Source organism: Talpa occidentalis, unplaced genomic scaffold, assembly GCF_014898055.3.
Source record: "Talpa occidentalis isolate TD23 unplaced genomic scaffold, MPIMG_talOcc4v2.1 talOcc4.2, whole genome shotgun sequence".
Taxonomy (NCBI): Eukaryota; Metazoa; Chordata; class Mammalia; order Eulipotyphla; family Talpidae; genus Talpa; species Talpa occidentalis.
The window spans coordinates 6,327,014-6,351,950 of record NW_023602073.1 but is presented as its reverse complement, the minus strand read 5'-3'; the positions used below and the strand labels follow the sequence as shown (position 1 = coordinate 6,351,950).

At 47.8% G+C, this 24,937-nt stretch overlaps 2 protein-coding genes across 6 annotated transcripts in view; both read left to right on the top strand.

Moving 5' to 3' along the window:
- The window catches only part of LOC129146368 (uncharacterized), a 376,663-nt gene extending 358,758 nt beyond the window's left edge, over positions 1-17,905 (top strand). For 4 of the 5 annotated variants that reach the window (XR_008552995.1, XR_008552993.1, XR_008552994.1 and 1 more), the window contains one exon: positions 17,777-17,818. Coding sequence is in view for 1 of the 5 variants with exons in the window: in XM_054698329.1 (XP_054554304.1) it covers positions 17,816-17,905 (90 nt within the window). In the remaining 4 variants the exon portion in view is untranslated. Of the gene's footprint in view, positions 1-17,776 lie in introns of all 5 variants that reach the window. The other variant, XM_054698329.1, reaches the window with a different exon arrangement.
- Positions 17,906-17,936: 31 nt separating this feature from the next.
- ATXN1 (ataxin 1) overlaps positions 17,937-24,937 on the top strand; it is a 27,130-nt gene continuing 20,129 nt past the window's right edge. The window contains exon 1 of the mRNA XM_037518902.2: positions 17,937-19,844. Within this exon, the coding sequence (XP_037374799.1) occupies positions 17,937-19,844 (1,908 nt within the window). The remainder of the gene's footprint in view (positions 19,845-24,937) is intronic.

Sequence of the window (24,937 nt, the reverse complement as noted above, 5' to 3'; positions counted from 1 at the left end):
GGAAAAATAATAGATTTCTTCAGGAAAAAAATGCTAACAAAATTCAAGATGAAAAGACTTCATGACAAATAATGAAAAAAACTGCATATGGAGACAGAATTCTTAGAGTACTCTGATCATTTCCATCACCTTCTTACAACGAAGGTAAAAGAAATGCACACTCACTGAATACAAGAAGTATTTTTCTTTTTTCTTTATTTTTTTAAGATTTATTTTATTTAGGCATACAAGAACTGGGGTGTAGGCCAGAGATATTGGGGGGGGGTAATTTTACCAGAGACAGAGTGGGGAGCAGAACAGGCGGACTGACTGAAATACACTGCTGAGGGGAGCAGCGGCGAGACAGGAGAGGTCTGCTGCGCCATGTGGGTAGCTCCCTGGCCGGGGATCAAACTTGCTCTGCAGTGACTGGCGACAGCTTGATAGCATTGAGGCCTTAACCCCTGTGACAGCAGGGAGGCCCACAAGAAGTATTTTTCAGCTGCACAGATTGCAGGCTTCTCTGTGCTTAGGCACTGTGCTCCTGCTTAATATACATTATCTGGTCAAATGGTCACCCTTAACTCTTAGTTATTATCTCCGTTTTCAGATAAGAAAGCAGAGGCAGGTTAACCTGCAGTGGCTCAGAGACACCCCCAACCCCTTCCCTAAACAAAGTCACCCTTGATACAGTCCCTGACCCAAAACAATGAGCCCTTTGCCTTGTAGGGAAAGAATTCCTGAGAGAGTATCTCTGGTTTATGGTTGCTTGTTGATTTTGTTTTTTTCTTTATTATAATTAGTCTTTTTCCTGGTCCCTTATTTAGGTTTTCTAGATTCCTGCTATGAGTGAGACCATCCGGTATTTTTCTTTTTCTTTCTGGCTTTTTTCGCTGAGCATGATCCCTTCCAGCTCCATCCATGTTGGTGCAAATGGCAAGAGTTTATCTTTTTTGATTGCTGAGTAATATTCCATTGTGTATATGTACCACATATTCTTGATCCAGTCATCTATTGGGGGGGGATGGGAGGAGAGGAAGGATTAGGGCCAAAATAAGGGGATGGATATTGTACAGGGAATATAACTCAAATGAAAATGCATACATTGTGCAAAAATGAAAAGTGATGTAAGAATTATATAAAATAAAATAGTAAAAAAAAAAGAATTCCCCAGAGAGCACTAGGGTTGAACCAGGCAAGGCTTTATTAGAGATTAGTGCATGGGGGAACCAGTGCAGGAAAGGGGAATACACCTGGCTCCTCGAAGGGAATGAGGCCGAGCAATGTCAAGGGTGGGCCCACGAGGCGGGGTGGAGATCAGCAGTGTCATAGCTTGTTGTGGGGTGGGCTCTGCCTGCGCATGTGCAGTGCGTTACCCCCAACTGTGCATGTAGGTTCTCAGTCTTCTCCCTCCAGGAAATTATGAAATAATCATTAGTCAGGATCTAGTGCTTTTTGTCTATCTTGGCATCATGGTCAGGGTGGATGCCAAATCATTTGGACTGGTCTCTTCAGACAGTGATTCAGTCCACCTGTTCAAACAGGACTTGGGGCAGCTTGTCCTACCAGCTGTCATTGTCTTGGACGTAGGTTGCTCAGCCCTGTCATAAGATCATTACCTCCCAGAAGCCAGGGACAAAGGTTAGCCTCTTTCTGGGGCAAGGCCAAATTCCACTTCAGAGTGAGTATGGGAAAAAATGGGACAGACTTGAAACTTTTCCCTCCATTTTGAAGAAAGATCGACAGGACAGGACCAGGGAGTGTCTGGATATAGGGGCTAAGTGGTGGGGATGCCTCAAAATGATGGGGAGTAAGGGACCAGGAAAAAGAATAACTATAATAAAGAAAAAATCAAAATCAACAAGCATCTATAAACCAGAGACACACTAGGGGGGCGGGGGATTGAGGTCAAAATAGGGAGAGTGCAATTGTATGGGGAATATAACCAAGATGAAGATGCATACATTGGACAAAAATGAAAAATGATGTAAGAAATACATAAAATAAAAAAAAATGATGGGGAGATGGTGCAAATCTTTGGCACCAATATGGAAGCAGAGTGGGTGCTGTTTTGAGAAGGATGAGAAGGTGGAACTGGCACATCCCCCTGGAAATTCCCAACAGGAAGTTGGAGCTGTAGGACTGAAGTGCAGGCAAAAGAACTTATTCAGATTTTCCATTTTAATAGACATTGCATTTTCTCATATATGTGGTCTTTAGCTCACAGCAATTTTTGGAAATGCTCTTTCAGTGTTACAGATGAGGAAACGGAAGTTTGGAGGGGTTAACCATTTGCTGAAGCCACGGTGTCACTAGAAAATGAGTTTTGTTATCAACAGGGCCCCCTCTGAGTCTTCTGCATTTCCATTTGCCTGTTAAACGTTTTACTGCCTATTCAGATTATAGTCATTCAGTCCCTCCAACCTCCAGCAACATTATTTATTGTCTTTCATTTGTTACTGGGGCCTTAATAAAATAGCTGGCCATGTTTGGTGTTTATAATGTTGTAGCGAGTGTAGATCGAGCAAGGGCATTCTAAAGGGGTTAAGTAGGAAATGGGCTTGATTTAATTTGTAATGAGTGATTGTGTCTAATGTGTGCGTTGTGGCCTGTGTTCAAATAAGCCAGGGAGCTTCTATTTATACTGCAGAAAGAAACAGCAAATGATACAAAACCAGATGTAAAACATGAGCAGATTGGAACTTTATTTTTGATTGTCGATATAATTGACCATTTGTTCTGCAGACAACGCTTTAGTCAGTTGAGAAGGGAAAAAGTATCAGGGTACTAGTGTGGATGATTTTTCTAGAAGACAGTTTTGGAGACTTAGTAAACTTTCTGAACTGATAAGACTTGAAATCCCTCATTAACAGAGGTGAGGCAGGGAACCTTTTAATTAGAGATTGTTCCAGCCTGCTGGAATGCCTAAGTAACCTGGGAAAGTGCCCACGGGAGGAAATTGTGTGTGTGTGTGTGTGTGTGTGTGTGTGTGTTTAAAGATGAAAACATGATCTCAGTGAAGGAAAATGGTGAAAGGTCCTCTTAAGAAATAATGATAACAGGGCCTCCCTGGTGGCTCAGGGAGTTAAGATGCAACCTATGAAGCTATCCGCAGCCACTGCAGCATGAGTTAAATTCCCGGTGAGGGAGCTACCCACATGGCACAGCAGACCTCTCCTGCCTCACCCGCTGCTCCAGTGTATTTCAGTCAATCTGCTGTTCTGCTCCCCATTCTGTCTCTGGTGAATCCTCTCATCACCCCACACCCTGCACTCTGGCCTGTACCCCAGTTCTTGTATTCATAAATAAATAAATCTTTTTAAAAAAGAAAGAATGATAACAGTAGCAGTACCCGTAGCATAACCATAAACAATGTAATGGTCTTGCTTATGCCAGGCCCTGGTCTGTGTTCTCTGAATGTGTGAGCTCACAACCAGCCTCTGGGATAAGTTCTGATATTAACTCCACCTTGAAGAAAAGGCAAATGAAGCGCAGCAGGTAATGCAGGAGCCAGGAGTCCCTGCTTCTGTAGTTAGGATCCCAAACCTATGCTCTCAGCTTTGCCAATAAAAGAGCGTTTGCTGCTGGAAAGCGGTTCATTACGAAGAGGTCCCTTCTTTGAGGTTCTCCTGCCCATCTGTTGGGCACGGCATTGTCACATCAATGCTTCGACAGCCCCATGAAATCAGGCTTCTCATTGTCCCCACTTTCTTAAAGAGGACACTGGAGCTTAGAAAGTTGAATAGCCTCACTAACAGCACCAGCCACCAAAGGCCCAGCCCAGGACTATGTTCCAAGTTCAACCGCGCAAGAGCTCTGCTCTATGAAGGGTGGTCAGTTTCCAAATGCAAAGATAAAGCAAGCCTTTCTTCTCTCAAGTCGATGACCAGTTTTTCATCATAACCTTCCTTTCATTGCATATCTAAGACATCCTGCACAGAAGGGGGATTCCCTTCTTCCCAGACATTTAAATTAAGTAAAATAATCCGAAGCTGCCCCTGACATCTCCTGCTGAATGCAGTTGATCTGACAGCGCGCCTGGTTCAGAGGGCCTTGGCAGCCTTCCAAGGGCGAGTGTAAGATTTTTGTTGAATGAATACCTGATTAAGTTAATGATGCTGAGCCAGAGAAGAGGAGGAACGTTTTGGCAGTGGAATTCTGTACAGTTTCTGGCAGCTCATTCAATGTCCTCCGTGTTCCACTGGCTTCGTGCTGGGGCGCATGTGAGCCCGGAGAGGCTGCAGTCATTACTCAGCTTTTTGATTGAAAACAGCTGCAGGTAGCAAGGCATCCTTTTGTCCATTTTGCTGGTGGTTGGAAACCACTCAGGGGCATCTGGAGCCCACTCCACAGCCTTACCCTGAAATAAACGGAGGTAGAAAGTAGGTTTCCCACTCGCTCTGTTTTTCAAAATGAACCATTCATCTCTGGAAGGTCAGAACTCAGCCACCCATTCACTGAGTGTGAGTCATACCCCTAATTTTAAAACAAATATTTATTTCAGAGAAATTCTTATCTTGGCTGATTTTTATAGCCTGTCTCTCTGTCCTTTCTACGCTTGATTTAGTCTGGTTTCAATAAAAGTGTTGTCTTTGTGACTACATATTCCTTCCACTCAGTCCAAACACTACCAGAAGCATTTCCTTGGGATGGATCTTAGGACAATCTGGACACGGTTTTAGAGAGCTGGATGCAGATTGTGAGAGGCTTTTCCACATAGCACAGACATTTCAACAACATCTCACATGGCCTATGTACTCGGACTTCTGGCTTCAGAAAGAGTGTTAATAATCTCACCTGAGAGTTTATGTGAGAAATGCATCTCGGAGTGCAAATGGTTTTCAAATACACAGCATTTTGTGTCCCTCTATCATGAGTTGAAATCTTGATCCAATACTTTGATCAATTTTTCATCATCACATCGGAAAATCTAGAAGGTCCAGAAACGCTTTGCCTTTTAGTAGCAACCCTTTTTAAGGGAGTTAAAGCTACAAAGGACAGTCACAGGACAAGAACAGTGAATCAATAAAGAACAAAGAACAGCTGCCCTGGAATCCCAAGGAGTTACGAAATTTAGTTATAACCCAGTGCGGGGAGTTTGTGGTCTCATGAGGAAGACACATGAAAAGTAGTAAAACTGTAATGAATGCAGCAAAGTAACAGACTCTGGCCATGAGATACATGCTGGTGAGCCTTCACCAAGGCAGGACTGGACATGACAGCCGTGGTTTTAAGTGACTCTGCCACGATTTAGGAATGAGCTCCCTTCAGTGAACTGATAACACTGGGATACCAGCCAGTTGATGGATTGTTCCCACTTCTCTGATACTTTGAACTCTGTGCCCAGAATATCAGTGTGCTCGATCTTCTTCCTTGTCTGCCCCTTTAGGCAATTTCCTTCCTCTATAGGACCCTGGCTCAGCTGAAGTTATACCTAGTGTATGTTCTCTCTCTTTGTGGTCCACCATCAGCCTGCCTACTGCTTGCTATTTTGGGGTGCAAAGATTTGGGCTGACCTCATCCTTGGTTCACAATGCATTCTTATCCCTGTAACCAGATGAACTTCATTTATTAGGTTTATTTTATGACTTGATCTATTTAAGTGTATGATCTCCACAAGCTAGGAGTTTAGGGGCCACCTACAAAGTTGCAGAGAATAGTTCCCGCTGTACCACCCTCACTTCCGAGAATTCCCCAAACCACCCTCAGACTGGATAACTCACTAGACTGGGTAACTCACAGAATTCTCCAATAGCTCGTACACTCATGGTTACAAGTTACTACAGCACACAGCTTCTAGCCAGCCAAGGGAAGACATGCACAGAGATCTGGACAGGCCCAAGCACAGATCTTCCAGTGGCCTCTCCCTATGGGTCATGGAGGACATTACCTCCTCTTGACCATAGTGTGTGGTCATAGTCATGGAGAATTGCCACTCTGGAAAACACTTGAGCTTCAATGTCTAGAGTTTCTGAGCTCAGTCCACCCACTATCCGCCTGGCTGACCTTCTGTCCCAACTCCTTCTGGAGGTCAGGCAGATACCTTTCATCATTAACTTCCCCAGAGGTTGGAACTAATACCCCATGGCCAGAGTCCTCACCAGACATCCAGTGGCCAAAGCTCCCAGGCAAACAGGCAGACTCCTATCAGGCAGGATATCTCAGAGACCTCAAGATCACCTCCCAGTAGCCAAGAGCAAAGACCAGTCCTCTGTTTGGGTGAAGTCGATCTTTCACCATGTACCAGTTCATACAATGCATAGTTGAAGAAGGACTAGAACCCCAGTCCTTTTTTGTTTTTCTCCAGTCAAATGAACAAAGATTTTCATCTAATTTCTGCCATTTATTAATCATGTGACATTAAGCAGGGCACTTGTACTCTGGGCCTCGTCACCCTTGACAGTGGAGGACCGTATAGAAAGTATCACCTTAGCCTGTACAAGGAAACCTCCATGGCTTCTGCTGTGCCTTAAAGAGACTGGACCCATGAGGTCTCAGGCCTTTGTAGTCAAGAGGACTGAGAAGTTGTGCAGAGCCCCAGAGACTGTAAGACAACTATGGAAAGGAAGCGACCATGACTCCACCTAGAGGACTGTCTTGTTAGCTCATGGATTATCCAGAGGCCTCAGCTTTCCCTGCATCCTTGTATCAGGGGCAAGGAAGGCTTCAAGATGCTATCAGAATGCTCAGTTCTAGAATGATGTTTTTCTAAGGTGGAATATCTATTCTCCCAGAGTTCCAGCCCTCTGGTGGCTGATGGAATCCCACGAAGCCTCATCTAGCTACTGCTGGCCCTTTGCTTTGTGAGGTGTAGCAAAGCTATGAGAATGTGTGCAAGCAGACAGTTGGCAGCCCTCCCTGTGGGATGTGGCAAGAAGATTCTGCATTTCTCCATCATGCCTTTTGGAAATTGCTCATCCAAGAAGTATTGTGGAAAATCAAGCAGAGCAGAACATGGAGCCATCACACTTAACCCTTACCCAGGCTGGGGTTTAGCAGCTCACCTTTCTCTTTACTCTGTGGCTTCATGCTTTCTGGTGTGAATGGGCGCAGGGGGCAGAGACTATGCCTTGGGAACTCTTATAAATGAAATCCCATCTACATATTACCCAAAAAAGAAAATAAACTCTCAAACATCCATGACTATCTTTTTGCATGATTCACAGATGTGAGGGAAAAAACCCTGATGTTTGAAGGATTAATAATTTGAAGGTAGTGTATAGATTTGATGATGGAAACAAGAGAGATAGCAACAGATACACGTGGGTGAAAACTGGGGGTTCACAAGGAAGCCTTTTCTGGCTTATAATTAGGATAGCTGCCACTTAGTGAGTGTGTACGTCATGCCAGGCACTGTGGATATTAATGTCTCCCTGTTTTATAGGCAGAGATATTAATGACAAGATGACACATTATTATTGAAATGCTTGCCTCCCTAAACTGGGTGCATGCATAATTCTGAGTAAAATAAAAATTACATTAAAAGAGAAAAAAGATTCCATGGACAGTTGAAGGGAAAGCCAGTGGACTATTCTCCCTGCTGTCCTACATGTCCTTCTTATTAGTGATTATACTGGCATTAATATTCCAGCTCTTGTTATTATTATTAATAATAATACTTATCATGGTTTTCCAAATATACCAATGGATGCAAATGTTTAATGAATTCTGTAATGAAATACACCACTGTCGTGGTCAGAATATTAAACTGAAAGTCAAAAATGACTTATTCTTGGTCCCCAACCCCAATTCTAACTGCTACCATGGCCAGTTCTTTTTTAATTTGAGATGTAATTAACATGTTAATATAATGTATATTAATATATATATTAATTAATATTTATTCATGTGTTCATGTGTTATGTTTTAGGGGTCTGACATAATGAATCAATAGTTGCATGTATTGTGAAATCACCACTACTGTGAATGAATCAATAGCTGCATGTATTGTGAAATCACCATTACAGGCAGTCTAGTCATACCCATCCTCATGCATAGTCACCAAAAAAAGGTTTTCTTGTCATGACGGCTTTTAAGATCTACTCTTAGCAACTTGCAAACATGCAATACTTTATCATTAGCCACAGTCAGCTCATGTACATTGCATCCCCATGACTGATTTTATAACCAGGAGTGTGTACCTTTGGACAACCCCCCCCAACCACTTTGCTTAGCCCTCACCTCTGTCAGCCACCAATCTGTTCTTTTTCTATGAGATCTTTTGCTTGTTTCATTTACATTCCACATATCAATGAGATCACTTGGTATTTGTCTTCCTCTGACTTTTCCTCTTAGCATAGTGCTCTTAAGGACCATCCATGTTGTAAATGATGACATTCTTTCATTCTTTTTCATGATTGCATAATATTCCAGGTTGCAGCTACCTGATCTCACATCTACTTTATCAATTCATCCAGCCAGGGACACTTGAATTGTTTCCATTTTTGATTATGTACCCATAGGGTACATATCTTTTCAAGTTGGCATTTTCATTTTCTTCACAGAAGATCCAGAGGTGGGGTTGCTGGATCATGCAGTAGCTCTAGGTTCCATCTTTTGAGGAACCTTCTTCGTGCTGTTTTGCACGGTGGCTGCACCAATTTACGTTCATACCCACAGTGCACTAGCATGGCTGGTTCCCATCCCAAGAAGGACCTGGAGATAAAACATTCTGAAGAGGGGTGAGGACCCGTAAGTGTGGGTGGTGGAAAGTGCCTAGGGCGCTATTCCCAGCCTTCAGTCAAAAGAGTAGCTTAGCAGAGATTTGGGTGTCGTGAGGTAGCTAATCTGGTGCTGAAAGCAGCAAGGTCTTTGCCTATGTGTTGAACCAGGGAAGGTCTTGACAGAAAGGCATTTCCAGCTTTTCTTAAAAACTTCGACTCAGCCTCTGTTGGACAATTCATTTGGGACCCATTTCGATCCAGATGGTTATCCCTCCAAGTGATTATTTTTCCATCTCGAGCCTTTCCAGGAATTCCAGCCCGGGCAGGCTGCCAGGGGACACTGCCTGCCCAGATGCTCTGCGACATTCCGAGCTGGGGACGGACGACGCAGCCCAGGCTACTCCACTGTCACCCCCTTCCCTCCTTTTCTGCACCCATGCCTGTCCTCCAGCGCCAGCACGTGCCTGCTGGTGCACACCAGCCAGTCGCAGACCGCCTTGTGTTTCGGGAGGTGGCAAACCCACAAAAACCACCCCCACTTTCACTGTGGTCCCGTTGACTAGAAGTGGTGATGGCAGGAGCCAGGGATCTGAGAGAGGTTTTCGCCCACGGCTTGAAGGCTGTCGCTCCCTTATGCTGACAGCGGTAGTGAGGGGGGAGCCCCACCCAGGGGTAAGGGAGGCTGCAGCTCAGCTGCGCGCCATGCGGAGGAGTTTGGTGGCAGGATAGCCAGAGCAGCCCTGCACCCCGAGGAGTCCCTCCAGCACCTCCTGTGAGGCCTTTCATCAGAAAAATAACTCCTGGTCACTTCGCTGCACTGACTCAGACCTGCCCCAGCCAGGGAGCACCGAAGCGGATTTGAGCTTTGTAATCATTATCTTGCATGTCATCATCATATTCGTTGCTAACAATTTCTATAGATGAGCAGGGCGCCCCAAAGTGCTGAGAATTCAGGGTGCTAATAACAGAGCAAAGCTGCTGCTTCTTGTCCAGGGAAAATCTCAACTGGTGGTCGCGGTGCTTTGTCCCCAGCAAAGTTCCTCAAAGGAATGCACCATGTGCATCCAGCGGAGGGAAACTCACCAGAACGCAGGCGTGGACTTGCTTTTGTGACACTGGATGGAGAGGGAGCTTGCTCAGACAGCGTGTTAGTGTCAGCAGTGCACAGGATCTGCCCTCTGGGGTCTCAGCTCCTCCGAGGCCAGGATCCCAGTGGCTAGGTGCCGCCGAGATCAGTGCTGGAGGATCCCTATGACATGAAAAGATCGAGATCTTTCTTCCTTAGCCCACCCAGCCCCTGACACTGAGTGCCACACCTGCTGCAGCTGGTGATTCATGCTAGTTGGTGATAGTGCTGGCTGGTGCCTGGTGCCAGTTGGTGCTCGGTGCTAGTTGGTGATATTGCTGGTAGGTGATTGATGCTAGTTGGCGATACTGCTGGTTGGTGATTAGAACCGGTTGGTGATGGGTGCTCGGAACCAGGCAGTGTCCTTCAGCACCTTTTCCCCCTGGTTTCCCTGGGCATTCTGTCTTTTTTTGACCTGGGAGAGAAAAGAGGGTGTTTGCTACCAGACCACCACGCCATGGTGCCTTTCAGTCGACACTTCAGCACATCTTGAGTAGAACAAGAAAGTGGTTTCCAGCACCAGTTCTTCCTCTGATGTGAGGCCTTGTCCCAATCCCGGGGTGTCCATCTGAAACATGGAGCTAAAACTACAAACTTACCGAGTCGGTGGTGGTGAGGAATAAATAGGATCTTTGAGTTACTTTGTCTGAGTTACTGGCATCTACGAGGTGACCAGTTAATGGAAACCTTTGTCTTTGTTTCCCAGGGCTGCTGTATCAGAGGAATGTAAATTCATGGCAAACCATAAAAGAAACTTCTTCTTTCACAGTTCTGGGGGCCAGAATCGACAGGCAGGGGTACACAGGTCTGTGCTTCTTCCAAAGGAGCCAAGGGAGACTCTTGCCCTGACTCTTGCAGTTCTGGGCTCCGGGTACTCTTTGACTTGAGATCCCTCACTCCCTTCTCTGCCTCATCTCCACACAGCCTGCCAGGTGTGTAGCTCCAATCCTTCTTTGTGTTTCTCTTCTAAGAGGACTTGTCTTGGGCCTCCCTGGTGGCACAGCAGGTTGAGTGCAGTGCTGTGAAGCTGTCCACAGCCTCTACAGCACCAGTTCGATTCCTGGCCGGCCAGGGAGATACCCACATGGCGCGGCAGACCTCTCCTGTCTCGCCCACTGCTCCCCTCAGCAGTGTATTTCAGTCTGCCTGTTCTGCTCCCCACTCTGTTTCTGGTGAATCCTCTCACCCTCCTGTGCCTCTGGCTTGTACCCCAGTGCTTGCATAAATAAATAAATCGTTAAAAAAAAATAAGAGGACTTGTCTTTAGGCTCAGAGCCTGCCTGGAGAGTCCAGGATGGCCCCATGTCAACATCTTCAATTTCATTCTCTTTTTCCAAGTACACGTAAGGATCCACGTGGGTCTATTTTGGGGGGTACCATCCTTCAGTCTTATGAAGAAAACCAATTAAGGGGTGTTAACCTACTCTTTATGCCCATAGGCACCTGTGTAGATTTTTCTAGCATGGATTAGTAGCTTTGATTTTTCTCTCCTCTTTTGTGAAGAGCAAGACCCTCGAACATGGAACTACAGAGTGGAGAATGGTGGCTGAGTGTGTTGGGGTGATGATCAGTCTGTTCTGAAAAGTTGGGCCAGGGTTCCACTCACCTATCAGGTGGCTTCTGGCCTTGAGAGGACCCCACAACCCCTTCAGATGCTGCCTCATTTTGGATCAGGCCTACCCAGTGAACCCCCACATTTGGTGCAGTGGGGAGGACAAGCAATTTCTATTGAGGACACCGCAATGTTTTGAAAAGTAGGCTAGCGTTCAAGCAAGACATCTTGGCACAGGATGGGGTCACAGCATTTCGAAGCATTTGTGATGGGAAGAAAGGTAAAATGTAAGAGCAGGAGCACCCAGGTTGGGTAGGGGGGCCAACTCTCATCTCTCATCCCAACTGGGGTCTCTCCACTTGACCTGGACTCATGGGAGGAGCGGGAGCCCCTAGTAGTTCTGATGACTGTTGGATTCTACTGTATGGAGCCATGTAATGGGAGCTCAGTTTGGTTTTCCTGCCTGCTATGGACAGCCTTGCCACATGTGAGCACTGGATTATACTCCTTGGAGCCTCGGGGTTGCCTGTCAGTGTCCAGACCTCTCCCTACCCTCATCGCCCCACCCTAGACAGGCCCTCTTCATCCACTTACCTCAACACTTGAACTGTGGTTTTGCCAGTGCTGTAAACTCTTGTGTAGTATTTATTCTTTTATTCTGAACATTGTGCTTTCTTAAATGAAGCTTATAATTACTCCAGCTTTTGGATACACATCAAGCTGTTGGTTCATAGCGAACATAGAGTCAAAGAAAAATTTCTGGGCTCTTTCATCTCAACTACTCTGAAGCCAACTCTCTCCAGCCTTGCTCCTGAACTAATTGAGCTATTGAAACCAAGAGCAAGTATTTACATTTATTCTCATTAATCTTTTTCTTATTCTCATTAATCTTGATCTTCTTGGATTTGTGCCCTCACTTGTAACTTCTGAGGATATATTTCAGTATTAATTGCAATAATATATTAAGCATCCCCTTCAGCTTTCTGTGACCTCTAAATAGGATAACGAAAACAGTAATAAAATGTTGAACAGAATACAACTTAAAACAGAGCTCTGGCGTTCTGTTTGCACCATGCTGACACTAAACAGTTAAAGGCCACTGTATAGAGCAAGTGTTTGATGAAACAAAGCCAGCGTTTGATGAATGAATGTGTGACCACCTCCTTTCAGGCATGACTGTTTAGTCCCCCATGAAGGCATCTAATTACGCTGTCATCCAGCCCACATTTCTCCATCTCTGTTTCCCCATGAAGTCAGGGCTGGCCTTATTTTTAATACTTAACCTAAATGAACTGCCTTCTGCCAGCACACTACACAGCTCTTCCCACTTAGTAATGCAATTAGGCAGAAGGAATTGGCATGTCAGATTCGGGAACCCTTGCAGGGACCTCATGACTTCCACCATCAGGCCCAGGTGTTCTGTCTGCTAAGTGGTCACGTGGTTTTCCAGAATGGACTCTAGCTCATCAGTCTGTCTTTCCTCCTTTGTAAAATGAAAACCATTTCTTCCCTTGGCCTGTCTGAAATTTCTGCTGCTTTGAGACTGAGATGAGGGTCCATTCCTTCTGACTGCCCCACCCCATAAATTTCCTTCTTTTCTGAACTTCTAGTTGGCACAAAGGAGAGATTATTTGAGCACCTGCATTCAGTATTCTGAGATGATGCCCACGTATGTGAAATAAAATAAAAAGATCATTATTCTGGAACTACGTAAATCTATAAAGAAGCTAGGAAGTTAGCTCACGGTTACCAGATGTTACAATTAGAAGGTTGTTTTTCGTCAATGAAAAAAAAATTGAATATACAAAATATTTCAAAGGGGGTAAAGAATAAAAGGAATCCATGATAGGGAGAAGTCAGGCAGTTTGCCACTATCTAGATAACTTTGGGTGATTGGCATTATCTTTCTGAGCCTTGATCTCTGGACATGGAAATGAAAAGCAACTCAATATTCAGCACAAGGCTGCCACGTAGTATGTGCTCAATTAATGTTATATGTTGTTGAAGGAAAAGTAAACCTTGCCAGGTTTGTGCCAGATAGCCACAGGTCTCACTCAGCTGAGTGGCTCACAGGACAGGGGTGCTACCTGGGCACCTCAATTGATTTCCCTGACCTGTGGATGCATTTTTAGCATGGTGTATATCAAATTCTCAGAGCAGCTGGTTGCCATTTTCAGTACCTGCAGCAGTGGGGGCTCCATCCCCACTTCACCCACCATAGAGACATCTTTTTCTGTCACTTTCAAAATAGCCTGGATCGATGGTTGGGGGCAAATTTTATAAATTGTAGTGAAGACATAACAGTGGGGCCTCCTTTGCCAAATCTTGTTTTTATTTCTGGAGATGACTAAGTCGTGTGTAAAATTTATAATGCTTTTTAAGAATGTTTCTCTATCATTTTTGAAGCTAGAACTAGAAGGAGCTTCTATTATTTAGAACTGGACCTATGCAGACACTCCACCCTTATGTAAACAGCTGAGTTTTATCTTCCTCGAGCTGCTTATCTCCCAGGCTCCATCATGTATCACCTACTTCATTCGGAAAAGGCTGGAGATGCTTCCTTTGCTTAGGAGCTTATGAGGGGAACATTTGGTGTTACACCGAGTTTCTGAAATCTTACTGTGCATCTGAATCATCTGGAGATGTTGGTAAAATGCTGGGTGAGGCCTGAGATCCTGCACTTCCAAAGCTGGTCGAGAGGCCAGTGGTGCAGGTGTGTGGACCACCTTGGCCTTGAGCTAGATTTAAAAAACTGGCAGACAGATAGCTGCAAATGGAGATACAAAGATGCTTCAGTGAATGTATTCAGAACAGTGATTAGCACACACTCTATCAGTAAACCCTAAATAAATTTGTCCAGCTTGATCTGTTAGCTTTCCCCCTGCTTCCCCTTTTCGATTAAATAGTGTGCTTGTCATATTAAAAAAAAAACTAGCAACAACAAATGTTGGCGAGGGTGTGGAGAAAAAGGAACTCTCCTGCACTGCTGGTGGGAGTGCAAACTGGTCCAACCACTATGGAGAGCTGTGGGGAGATTTCTGGACCTACTAAACATAGAGCTTCCATATGATCCAGCAATTCCACTCCTAGGTATTTACCCAAAGGACACAGAAACATCCATTCCAAAGAACACCTGCACCCCTATGTTTATAGCAGCACTGTTTACAATAGCTAAGCTTTGGAAACAACCCAAATGCCCAAAAATAGATGACTGGATCAAGAAGATGTGGTCCATATACACCATGGAATATTACTGAGCATTCAAAAAGGATAAACACATGCAATTTGCAGCAACATGGATGGCGCTGGAAGGGATCATGCTCAGCGAAATAAGCCAGAAAGAAAAAGAAAAATACCGGATGGTCTCACTCATAGCAGGAATCTAGAAAACTTGAATAAGGGACCAGGAAAAGGCTAATTAATACAAAGTGAAAATCAAAATCAACAAGCAACTATAAACCAGAGACACACTACAGCAGGTGGGAGGGAAGGGGAGAGGAAGGATTAGGGTCAAAATAAGGGGATGAGGTGCAATTGCATGGGGAATATAACCAAAATGAAAATGCATACATTGTGCAAAAATGAAAAATGATGTAAGAATTATATAAAATAAAATAATGTAAAAGATAAATAAAAAGTGTCTTAAACATGACACTGAAGAGAGTAAAAATTAAATTAAATTAAATCAGAGACTATCAGAAATTTAATTAAAAAAAAATTCTGAAAGCCTCTATTCCTTCAATCCCATGGATTCCATGGATAGGCATGTGGCAGTAGACTGTGGTGCCCTCTAGTGGTCGGGTGACATACAGCAAAACACAATTCCTTCCCTCCCAGGATTTCCCCCCAAGGAAAGATAGTGCAGGCAGCAAATGGGGCCCACCCGGCCATATATCCCATCATCAGAGAGCCCATATCTTCCAAGCCAAACTGTAAATAGGAGACATGTTCCTTCTAAATGGAAGGGTTAAGGAGGAATTTAAATTTTCATCATTCTGGCCCTAAGTTATTCCATTAATCTTTTTGTCCTTGATTAATCATTAGTATTATCTGGAAAGGATGTTTATCACCAGGTAAAACTTTTCAGAAGAATATATTTGAGTCTGTGTGCTAAAGCCAGTGTACCTTAGCATTCCCCTAGCAGAAGGCCAGCTGTGGACCTACAGAGATCTTTCAGGCCAAGTAAATAAACCGTATAAACCAACCAACAAGGCCTTACTAAAAACCCAGTTCTCATTCTTTTTCAAATTCACTAAAGCTGGGTTCTTTAAAATGTGCCTTCAGAGGGGTTTTCTAGTTTTGTATATCACGCTTTGGGTTGTATAGGGGATGTTCTATTTGCATTGCTAATGGATCTCTTTCTGAATGTGTTTGACATTTTGCTTGCTTTGAAAGAACTTTCATGCTGCTGCTTTTCCTTCCCTAGAGCTGCCAGGGGCTAATTAACCTATTCCCTTACTGGTTGGGCCCACTGTATGCAAATGTTCCTGTTTGGGATTCTGATGTATCACTCTAGCTTGAATATCCCTAACGAAATCCTGTGGGGTTTTCTTGGACCTGTGCTGCCGTGGGGCCAGCAGGGGGCGCGTGGAACAGCTGACTTTGAGAAGATCTAAGTGATGTCCTCAGAAGTGTGAGAATCTCTTCTCTTTCTTAAGAGTGACTCTGGAAATCTAAAGTTAAAAGATCATCATGAGTACTTTTTAAGAAGCCCAAAGAGGCAGCTGGTTTTGGTGCTTGTGTAGTTTAATTTTATTCTGTCATTGTTTTTGAAACTAGCACACTGTAATCGATTTGCAAGCATTGGGTGCACATTATATGCTCTGCTCTTAGAGAAAAGGCTAGACAGAATGAAGTTACTGGGAGCTTATAAAAGCCCTGGGTCGGGAGAGTAAATCATCGACACTACTCCTTTGACACAGATGGAAATCGTATTCTTTTTGAAATGTCTTTTGGTGTTGAGACCCCAGATTTCTTACTTCTGCCTCTTTCTATACCTGATTAAAATCTCTGAGGATGGGAACTTTACTTTGCGTCATTTGTCATGTATGTTAATAATGGTGAAGCAAAATCAACAAGGGTCACTAAGTCATTGGCAAAAAAAGTTACAGGTAAGGGTGGGGGAAGAGATGTGGTGTAAGCTGGTGCAAGAGACGGGGCTGCAGCGCACAGAGGAGAGGAAAGGACTCTATTCCTATAGGGGTATTGCTGCAGCCTCATTATGGATAAGGATCAGTGCGGTATGTTGTGCTTGTTTCAATATCACATCATAGACAAGAGTCTAGGGAGGAAGCATGCTAGACTGCTCGGCTGGAATCCCCAAAGCCCGATCCCGTGGCTTCTGGGATGGCTCTCCCCGACACTGAGCACTCTGGCAGCTACCCATGGGGGTACTCATGCCCAGCACTTGTTGGCCTGCTTCCATGGACATCCTGCCTCTTGCAGATGGGTATCTATTTGCCCCATAGTCGTGGTGATAGGGAGATCAGAGGTAGCTGGGAAACTGAGACAGGGCACTGACTATTTCTACGTCCAGGTTTAAATGCACAGGTCTGATTGATCTGAAAGAGGTTTCATCTCTTGGGTTAGAGATGGGCTGGCCCTTTCCAGGGAGAGTGGGCGTGAAGAGAAAATCCAAATTGGAAAGCTATAAAAGGGCAGGGATGAAGCAAGCACATAGCCCTCATTAAGGAAGCATTCCATGCATCCGCCCTTTTACTGCATTCTCCTTTTTAACTGTAATCATACGCGTTTTAAAACTGTCTCACAGATTTCTTTTGACTCTCTGTTACCATATGAATGGCTGCACTGGGAATTCTTTGGAAACGTGTAGAAAACAGGATTGGTTTTGGCTGCCTCTGCTGAGTTGGCATGTGTGTGTGTGTGTGTGCATGTGTGTGTGTTGTATTAAGAGAGAATTGTGCCTCCAGGAAGGACCCAGGGCCAGGTGAAATGTTTGAGTGTTGGCAGTGGCCCTGGCAGATGGGGATGCAGACATCATACGGAGGGCCACTTGGGATGGCCACTCCCAACCTGCCCTTGCTGGCAGGCGCCTGGCTCCGAGGGCTGGGAAGGGTGGATGCTCTCCTTCCTGTGGGCGTCATTTGCTTTTCCAACATGGTAAACAGGTGAAGAATGAGTCCAGCTTTTTTCTGAAAAGGAAACAGGAAATCCATGATCTCCTCTCTAAGGAGAAAGGAGGAAAAAGAGGGTGTTGAGAAGCATGTCTTGGGGGGGACTTATTAGTGCCATAAAGAGGAATCTGCTCGAGGTTTGACTTGCTGTGTGTCTGATCCATCTCTCTGGGGTGCTGTGGGGCCTGCTACCTGCCTGGGTGCTGGGGCTGGAATGGGGTCTGGGGATTTTACCTTCCAAGCAGGCCTAGTCTCAGTCGTGGGCTGACTTTTTATTTCCTGTCCCTCCTTTCTCCTGTGTCTCCCCTCTTCCCGCTCCCAGATTCCAGAGCTGCTGCTGGCCGATCGCACCCACGGGGAGATGATTCCTCATGAAGAGCCTGGATCCCCTACAGAAATCAAATGTGACTTTCCATTTATCAGACTAAAATCAGAGCCCGCCAGACAGTGAAACGGTCACCGTGGAGGGGGGACGGCGAAAAATGAAATCCAACCAAGAGCGGAGCAACGAATGCCTGCCTCCCAAGAAGCGCGAGATCCCCGCCACCAGCCGGCCCTCCGAGGAGAAGGCCACGGTCCTGCCCAGCGACAACCACCGGGCGGAGGGTGTGGCATGGCTCCCGGGCACCCCTGGCGGCCGTGGCCACGCGGGCGGCCGGCTCGGCCCGGCGGGGACCTCGGTGGAGCTCGGTTTACAGCAGGGAATAGGTTTACACAAGGCGCTGTCCACGGGGCTGGACTACTCCCCGCCCAGCGCGCCCAGGTCTGTCCCCGCGACCACGCTGCCCGCGGCCTACCCGCCCCCGCCGTCGGGGACACCCGTGTCCCCCGTGCAGTACGCGCACCTGCCGCACACCTTCCAGTTCATCGGGTCCTCGCAGTACAGCGGGCCCTACGCCGGGTTCATCCCCTCGCAGCTGATCTCCCCCACGGCCAGCCCGGTCACCAGCGCCGTGGCCTCGGCCGCGGGCGCCGCCACTCCGTCCCAGCGCTCCCAGCTGGAGGCCTATTCCACGCTGCTGGCCAACATGGGCAGCCTGAGCCAGGCCTCGGGACACAAGGCTGAGCAGCAGCAGCAGCAGCAGCAGCAGCACCTCGGCAGGACGCCCGGGCTGGTCACCCCCGGGTCCCCACCACCACCCGCCCAGCAGAACCAGTACGTGCACATCTCCAGCTCCCCGCAGAATGCGGGGCGCGCGGCCTCTCCTCCTGCCCTCCCGGTGCACCTCCACCCCCACCAGGCCATGATCCCACACACTCTCACCCTGGGGCCCTCCCCCCAGGTCGTCGTGCAATACACCGACTCTGGCAGCCACTTCGTGACTCGGGAGGCCGCCAAGAAAGCCGAGAGCAGCCGGCTGCAGCAGGCCATGCAGGCCAAGGAGATGCTCAACGGGGAGATGGACAAGGGACGCAGGTACGGGGCCCCGACCCCGGCCGAGCTGGGCCTGGTGAAGGCCGGCGGCAAGTCAGTGCCTCACCCCTACGAGTCCAGGCACGTGGTGGTGCACCCCAGCCCCGCCGACTACGGGGGCCGAGACTCCTCGGGCGTGCGGGCCTCGGTGATGGTCCTGCCCAACAGCAGCGCGCCCGCGGCCGACCTGGAGGTCCAGCAGGTGTCGCACCGGGAGGCCTCCCCCTCCGCCCTCAACGACAAAAGCGGCCTGCATCTAGGAAAGCCCGGACACCGCTCCTACGCGCTGTCACCCCAGCAGGCCCTGGGTCCCGAGGGTGTCAAGGCCGCCGTGGCCACGCTGTCCCCGCACACGGTCATTCAGACCACGCACAGCGCTTCGGAGCCACTCCCGGTGGGCCTGCCCGCCACGGCCTTCTACGCCGGCACCCAGCCGCCGGTCATCGGCTACCTGAGCGGCCAGCAGCAAGCGATCACCTACGCCGGCGGCCTGCCCCAGCACCTGGTGATCCCTGGCACCCAGCCCCTGCTCATCCCGGTGGGCGGCGCGGACATGGAGGCCTCGGGGGCGGCCTCGGCCATCGTCACATCCTCGCCCCAGTTTGCTGCAGTGCCTCACACCTTCGTCACCACCGCCCTCCCCAAGAGCGAGAACTTCAGCCCGGAGGCCCTGGCCACCCAGGCTGCCTACCCGGCCATGGTGCAGGCCCAGATCCACCTGCCCGTGGTGCAGTCCGTGGCGTCCCCCGCGGCAGCTCCCCCCACGCTGCCTCCCTACTTCATGAAAGGCTCCATCATCCAGTTGGCCAACGGGGAACTGAAGAAGGTGGAGGACTTAAAGACAGAAGACTTCATCCAGAGTGCAGAGATCAGCAACGACCTGAAGATCGACTCCAGCACGGTGGAGAGGATAGAGGACAGCCACAGCCCGGGGGTGGCCGTGATACAGTTCGCGGTGGGGGAGCACCGAGCACAGGTAACGTTCGCACAGGTCGCACAGGTAGGGGGATGCCCACCTTACTGCACTCACCTCCCCAGGAAGATGAATTTCTTCAGGGAGGCAGGCTTGTCCCTGCTGTGGGAAGGTTTAAGGATTTTCAGTTATGCCTAGACTTTTTCTTAACCGCAGGTTCATTTAATATTTTAAGACAATGTATGGATGTACCTACCATCAGCTCACAATACTATATAAGCGTCAGGAGTGCAGCTTCCCACCTCTCTGAAAGTATGTACCACACCTCACCACCACCAAAGCTCTAGAACCATTCACCACTGTCCAGTTGAACCCCCCAACCTGTGCTGCTCCTCAGGTTTATATACCTAGATTTTAGACTAAAGACTTCCCAGGCATGTTCTATGAGAGAATTATGCCCTAGGGCCCAAGGCATTCATTTCTGTGCATCTAGGATAGGGCTCGTCAGGCATCACCCTGGACCACAGCACGAAACATAACTCAGTGATAATTTTTTTAAAGATTTATTTATTTATTTATTTATTTATGCAAGCACTGGGTACAGTCAGAAGCGCAGGAGGGTGAGAGAATTCACCAGAGCGGGGAACAGAACAGGCAGGCTGACGAAGTACACTGCTGAGGGGAGCAGCGGGCGGCAGGTGAGGTCTGCGTGCCATGTGGGACCCTCGCTGGCGGACGGGGATCGAACCAGCGCTGTGGAGGCTGCGGGCAGCTTCTCAGCCCAGCGCTCAACCGCTGCGCCACCAGGGGAGGCCCAGTGGTAATTTTTGACTCAAAACACTCCAGAGGTGGGACGATGATGGAGACAACCTGCAGGCTCCTGGCACCATCCCACCTCCTGTGTTTTCTGTTAGAGGAAGATAGCGCTGGTCAGGGTGAGGACATGAGGTACCCAGAGTCAGCACATCCCATTCTAACATCTGTGTTTTAAAAGCCAGATGTTAGAGGTCAACAGATGGGGAAACAACTGCCATAAAATCACAGGTGTTAGACACAGATCCCAAGAGGAAGGGGCACATATGCCAGGCAGGGCTCACGGGGACACACTAGGGTCATCAGGGCGGAGGCAGAGGGAGTGAGAGGAGAGTATGGAGGACGCAAGGGGCAAGCATCCTTAGCATTGGCTGTTTGAATAGCTTCAGGGGGCTCTGGATCTTCCTTACCTGTCTTGTTCCTGTCCCTGAGGTGATTCAGGCAGGCGGATTGTGGCCTGGAGTAGGAAAGACTAGGGGGCAGGTGAGGGATGCGGGTGATCTGCATATGAAGGATATGTTCCCAGATGGGGTATTTGATTTCCCCAAGAATTAGCTAACCCTGGAGGTGCAGTCCTTCCAGAGTCGCTAATACCCCAAGATGTCAAAACATCAGAATATGGAAAAGGAAAGGCATGGTTAATATAATCCAAGTAGTCGAGGCCGTGCCCAGTCATCTCCTGAGTTTCTGGTAAATAGGAAACCAAGGGTCAGATATGGCTAAGCTGAGTCATTATAAAACTATGACGAACACTCTGTATTTGCGTGGACTCCTTCAGTCCGCCCTTTCTAGTCTCTCAAACCACTTACATGCATTCATTCCACAGCTCCACTGCCCAGGTGGCTTGGCAGCAAACATAGGCAGCTCCTGGCCTTCGAGCCCCAGCCCCAGCCTTTCTGGGAACTTCTCCATCAAAGACTCTGAAACGCTCCTCTGATGTGATGGTGGTTCTTTCAGTTTGAGTTGAAAATGGTCGTGGCTTAGCTGAACATTTGGGACCTTCAGAAAAAATAAACAAAAGAAGACATGCCAGTTAATGGCTTGAATTGTTTTGAGTATATTTTTCACAGATCAAGTGAGGTTAGGGGAGACCAGTTTTGCAGAGTGTTTTCCAGAACTGCTTATGAATGACCGGACGTGGGAGCTTGCACAAGAGCTTGCATCGCTGAGAGATTTTAGCCCCAGATACTTTTCTTTAGTACAGTGCAGTATCCCCAGAGTCTGCCAATCCACTAGGGCCCTCGAGAGATTTCTCAAAGTTTGGTTTCCAAAAGGCAGCCAAAAATCAGCATTTTAAACAAAATGGCCTCTTTAGAACTCATTACCATCTACAGTTGCTGCTCACACCTACCTTCCTATGTGGATTAGAGGTGGACACTACGAGAAAGGAAAAATGAGTTGCCTTTAGCAAAGTTGCCTTTGAATAGATGCTGGGAGAATAAGCAAAAATGAGAAGTAAATGTGGTTTTTCAATCCGTTTCATCTTTAAGGTGTTATAATGAACAAAGATAGGCATGTCTTTTATTTTTTAACCCCAAGATAAGAAAGCACAGATTGCAGAGCCAAAGTGGAGTAATTTCTGGACTTTGGTGGCTTTATCAAAATCTCCTGGCACTGAAATTAATATTAGGCTTCTTGTCTGAACTTCACTTTTTTATTGTATTTTTTTAATTGAGGTAACCCTGGCTTACAACACCGTTCATGATTTGGGGGTATATTTTGAAATGCTGACTCCTTACCAGCATCTCTTTCAACTTGAGAATAAAGAGCAGCCCCAGCTGTGGCTGCATCACCAAGGTGCTGGCAGCTCCTGCAGACAAGAGCTTCCGGGGCCTCTTTAGGTTTCTAGTTCATCTGGCGGTTCTTAGAGAAGAAGCATCATCCATCTATGTTTCCTGAGCAAATCTGCTCAGTCCTTTGCAGAATGAACTCACAACTGCTGGGAAATCGGCTTCCATCTGAATCCCATTTCTTCCTGGAGCCAGGACACTTTGCCAGCAGCCAAGGTGCAAATTAAAATGTGAAATATTTGTCAGGCCTGTTGGCAGGTCTGTCAGGGCGGCCCCTGTGGGGTCTGGTGCCTGCTGGGAGGGGCTTCTGCAAAGAAAGGCAAGAGGCTGTGGTCCGCTAACAAGGCAACTCGGCTGCAGGCTGCAGAAGCAAAAGCGTGAGACCCACACACAATCCATGACTTGTCCCTTCCCAGGAAGCGTATCAGAAAGAGGCCGGCATCATCACACTAGATCTTCCACCGGCAGTGCTAGTCCCAAGTTGCAGCGTCAAAATTAGTGGAGAGGCGGGCAGAGAAACCCAGAGGGGCTGTGGGGGAGAACTAATATCTGGATTTAATTTCCCTGCCAAGGACCGAGGGCTCCCCCACCCATCAGTGTCACTCTAGGAGTTTTCTCCCCTGGCCTGAAGTCCATGACTTCTCAACCGCTTGGAAATCACCAACACTGGCACCCACGGGGAGATGGAGAAATGTGCAAATTGTTTAACTTAATTAGCAGAATCACAAATGTGGTTGGGGAGGTTGTAGAGGAAGCGATGGTGTCTGCACGACAGATGGCTGGATGGCTCTACGGATAAACCCTCCCAGGAAGGAAGCCACAGGGCAGCTTCACCTCAGAAAGCCAGCCCTGGTAACCCCAGGGTGGTGGGGAGAAAGCCCCAGCTGGGGTTCTGGTTGACCGAGAGACAGGCTCTTTTACCTCTCGGAGCTGCTGTCTTTCTCATCTCTGAACAGCAGATTCCTTATATAAAATCTTTTGATGCTCTGTTGTATAAGCCTTCACCTCTCTGCCTTGCAAACAGCTCTGGCTTGTCCACACCCACAGGGGGTCACGGGGAAAGCTCTGCTGACCTCCGATGCTAATAATCAGCACAGGGGCATCACAGGAACTAGAGCCGTCCTGGGTACGCTCAGGAGCTTTTGATTAGGGTGATACGTGAAGGAGCTGAAGGACACCTCCGGGGCAGCCTCTGGCTGCTGCTCCAGCCGAGGCAGTGCCAGGAGGAAATGATATCATGTACTGATTGCTGCCCCTGTGAGTTCTTTGCATCCCCAGCGCCATATGTCTCCACGCAGGTGGTGGCTTTATCCTGCTGCTGTGGAAGAAGGAAGGGAATTCCAGGCTTGTCCGTGGCCATAGCATCCTCCACACAGGAGCTCTGGGTGGCCTCTGCTGTGTCCCTTGCTCTCCTGCTGTGGGGTGGGTCGTAGCTTCCACCCCAGGAAGACAGAGGCTCTGCTTCCATCCTGTCTCTTGACCTTGGTGATTTGGCTTGAGAGCCCCAGCGGAGAGCAGGCTCTCTTCCTGGGGCCTCTCTCCCCAGTATAATCCTCTTCATAGGCTCCAAGTTTGAGTGCATAAGTCTGTGGCCAGCCCCAGAGGGGCTCCCCAGGCAATAGCCTCAGTGTGGAAGCCAGATGGAAAGCAGGTTATCTGCTAGGAAAATTCAGGACCTGAGGCCAGAAAGACCTGAGTCTGAATCTCTAGCTCACCACTCCACCGTAAGCACCACGAGGGCATACAAATCATGTATAAATCATTGAGCAAATGGTTATTGGTGCAATTATGTGTGTTCTCTCCTCGTGGGGAAGAATGGAAACAAGTGTATTGAAAAGAATGACACAGCGTGGAGCCGTAAGGCCTTGAAAATAACTGTTTCCCTTCAGTGCTTCAACTTAGGTGACCTTGAACCTGCCTTCTAAGACCAAGGCCTAGAGCCTCATGCTCTGAAGGTTTATGGAGGGAGAAACAGTCTAGAAAAGTTAAAAAAGAAGGCTGAACTTCAGCAGTCAGCACCAGAAGCTGGGTTTTTTTTTAATTTATTATTATTATGATGCATACAAGAACTGGGGTACAGGCCAGAGGTGTGGGGGTGAGAGGATTCACCAGAGACAGAGTGGGGAGCAGAACAGGCAGACTGACTGAAATCCACTGCTGAGGGGAGCAGCAGGAGACAGGAGAGGTCTGCTGTGCCATGTGGGTCAGCTCCCTGGCCGGGGATCGAACTCGTGCCGCAGTGGCTGCCAATAGCTTCACAGTGCTAAGACTTAACCCCCTGCGCCACCAGGGAGACCCACCAGAAGCTGTTTTGATCCTGACTGAATTCCTGCCTTGTGGTCCCACCAATAGCCTAGTCCCCCACCCTCACCCCCAATCTGCTGTTTCTATGGGGAGGGCGAAACCACCTCATGCTGCCTACTGTGTGTGTGTTAAACTGTTTTCTGAGCATGAGCCGGGTTGCAGGCCGTATGGGGAGATGGGTGGCGCAGCCCCTCCTGGCATCAGTGCAAGGACTGAGGCAGAAACAGCGCCTCCTGGGCTTCTTGACAG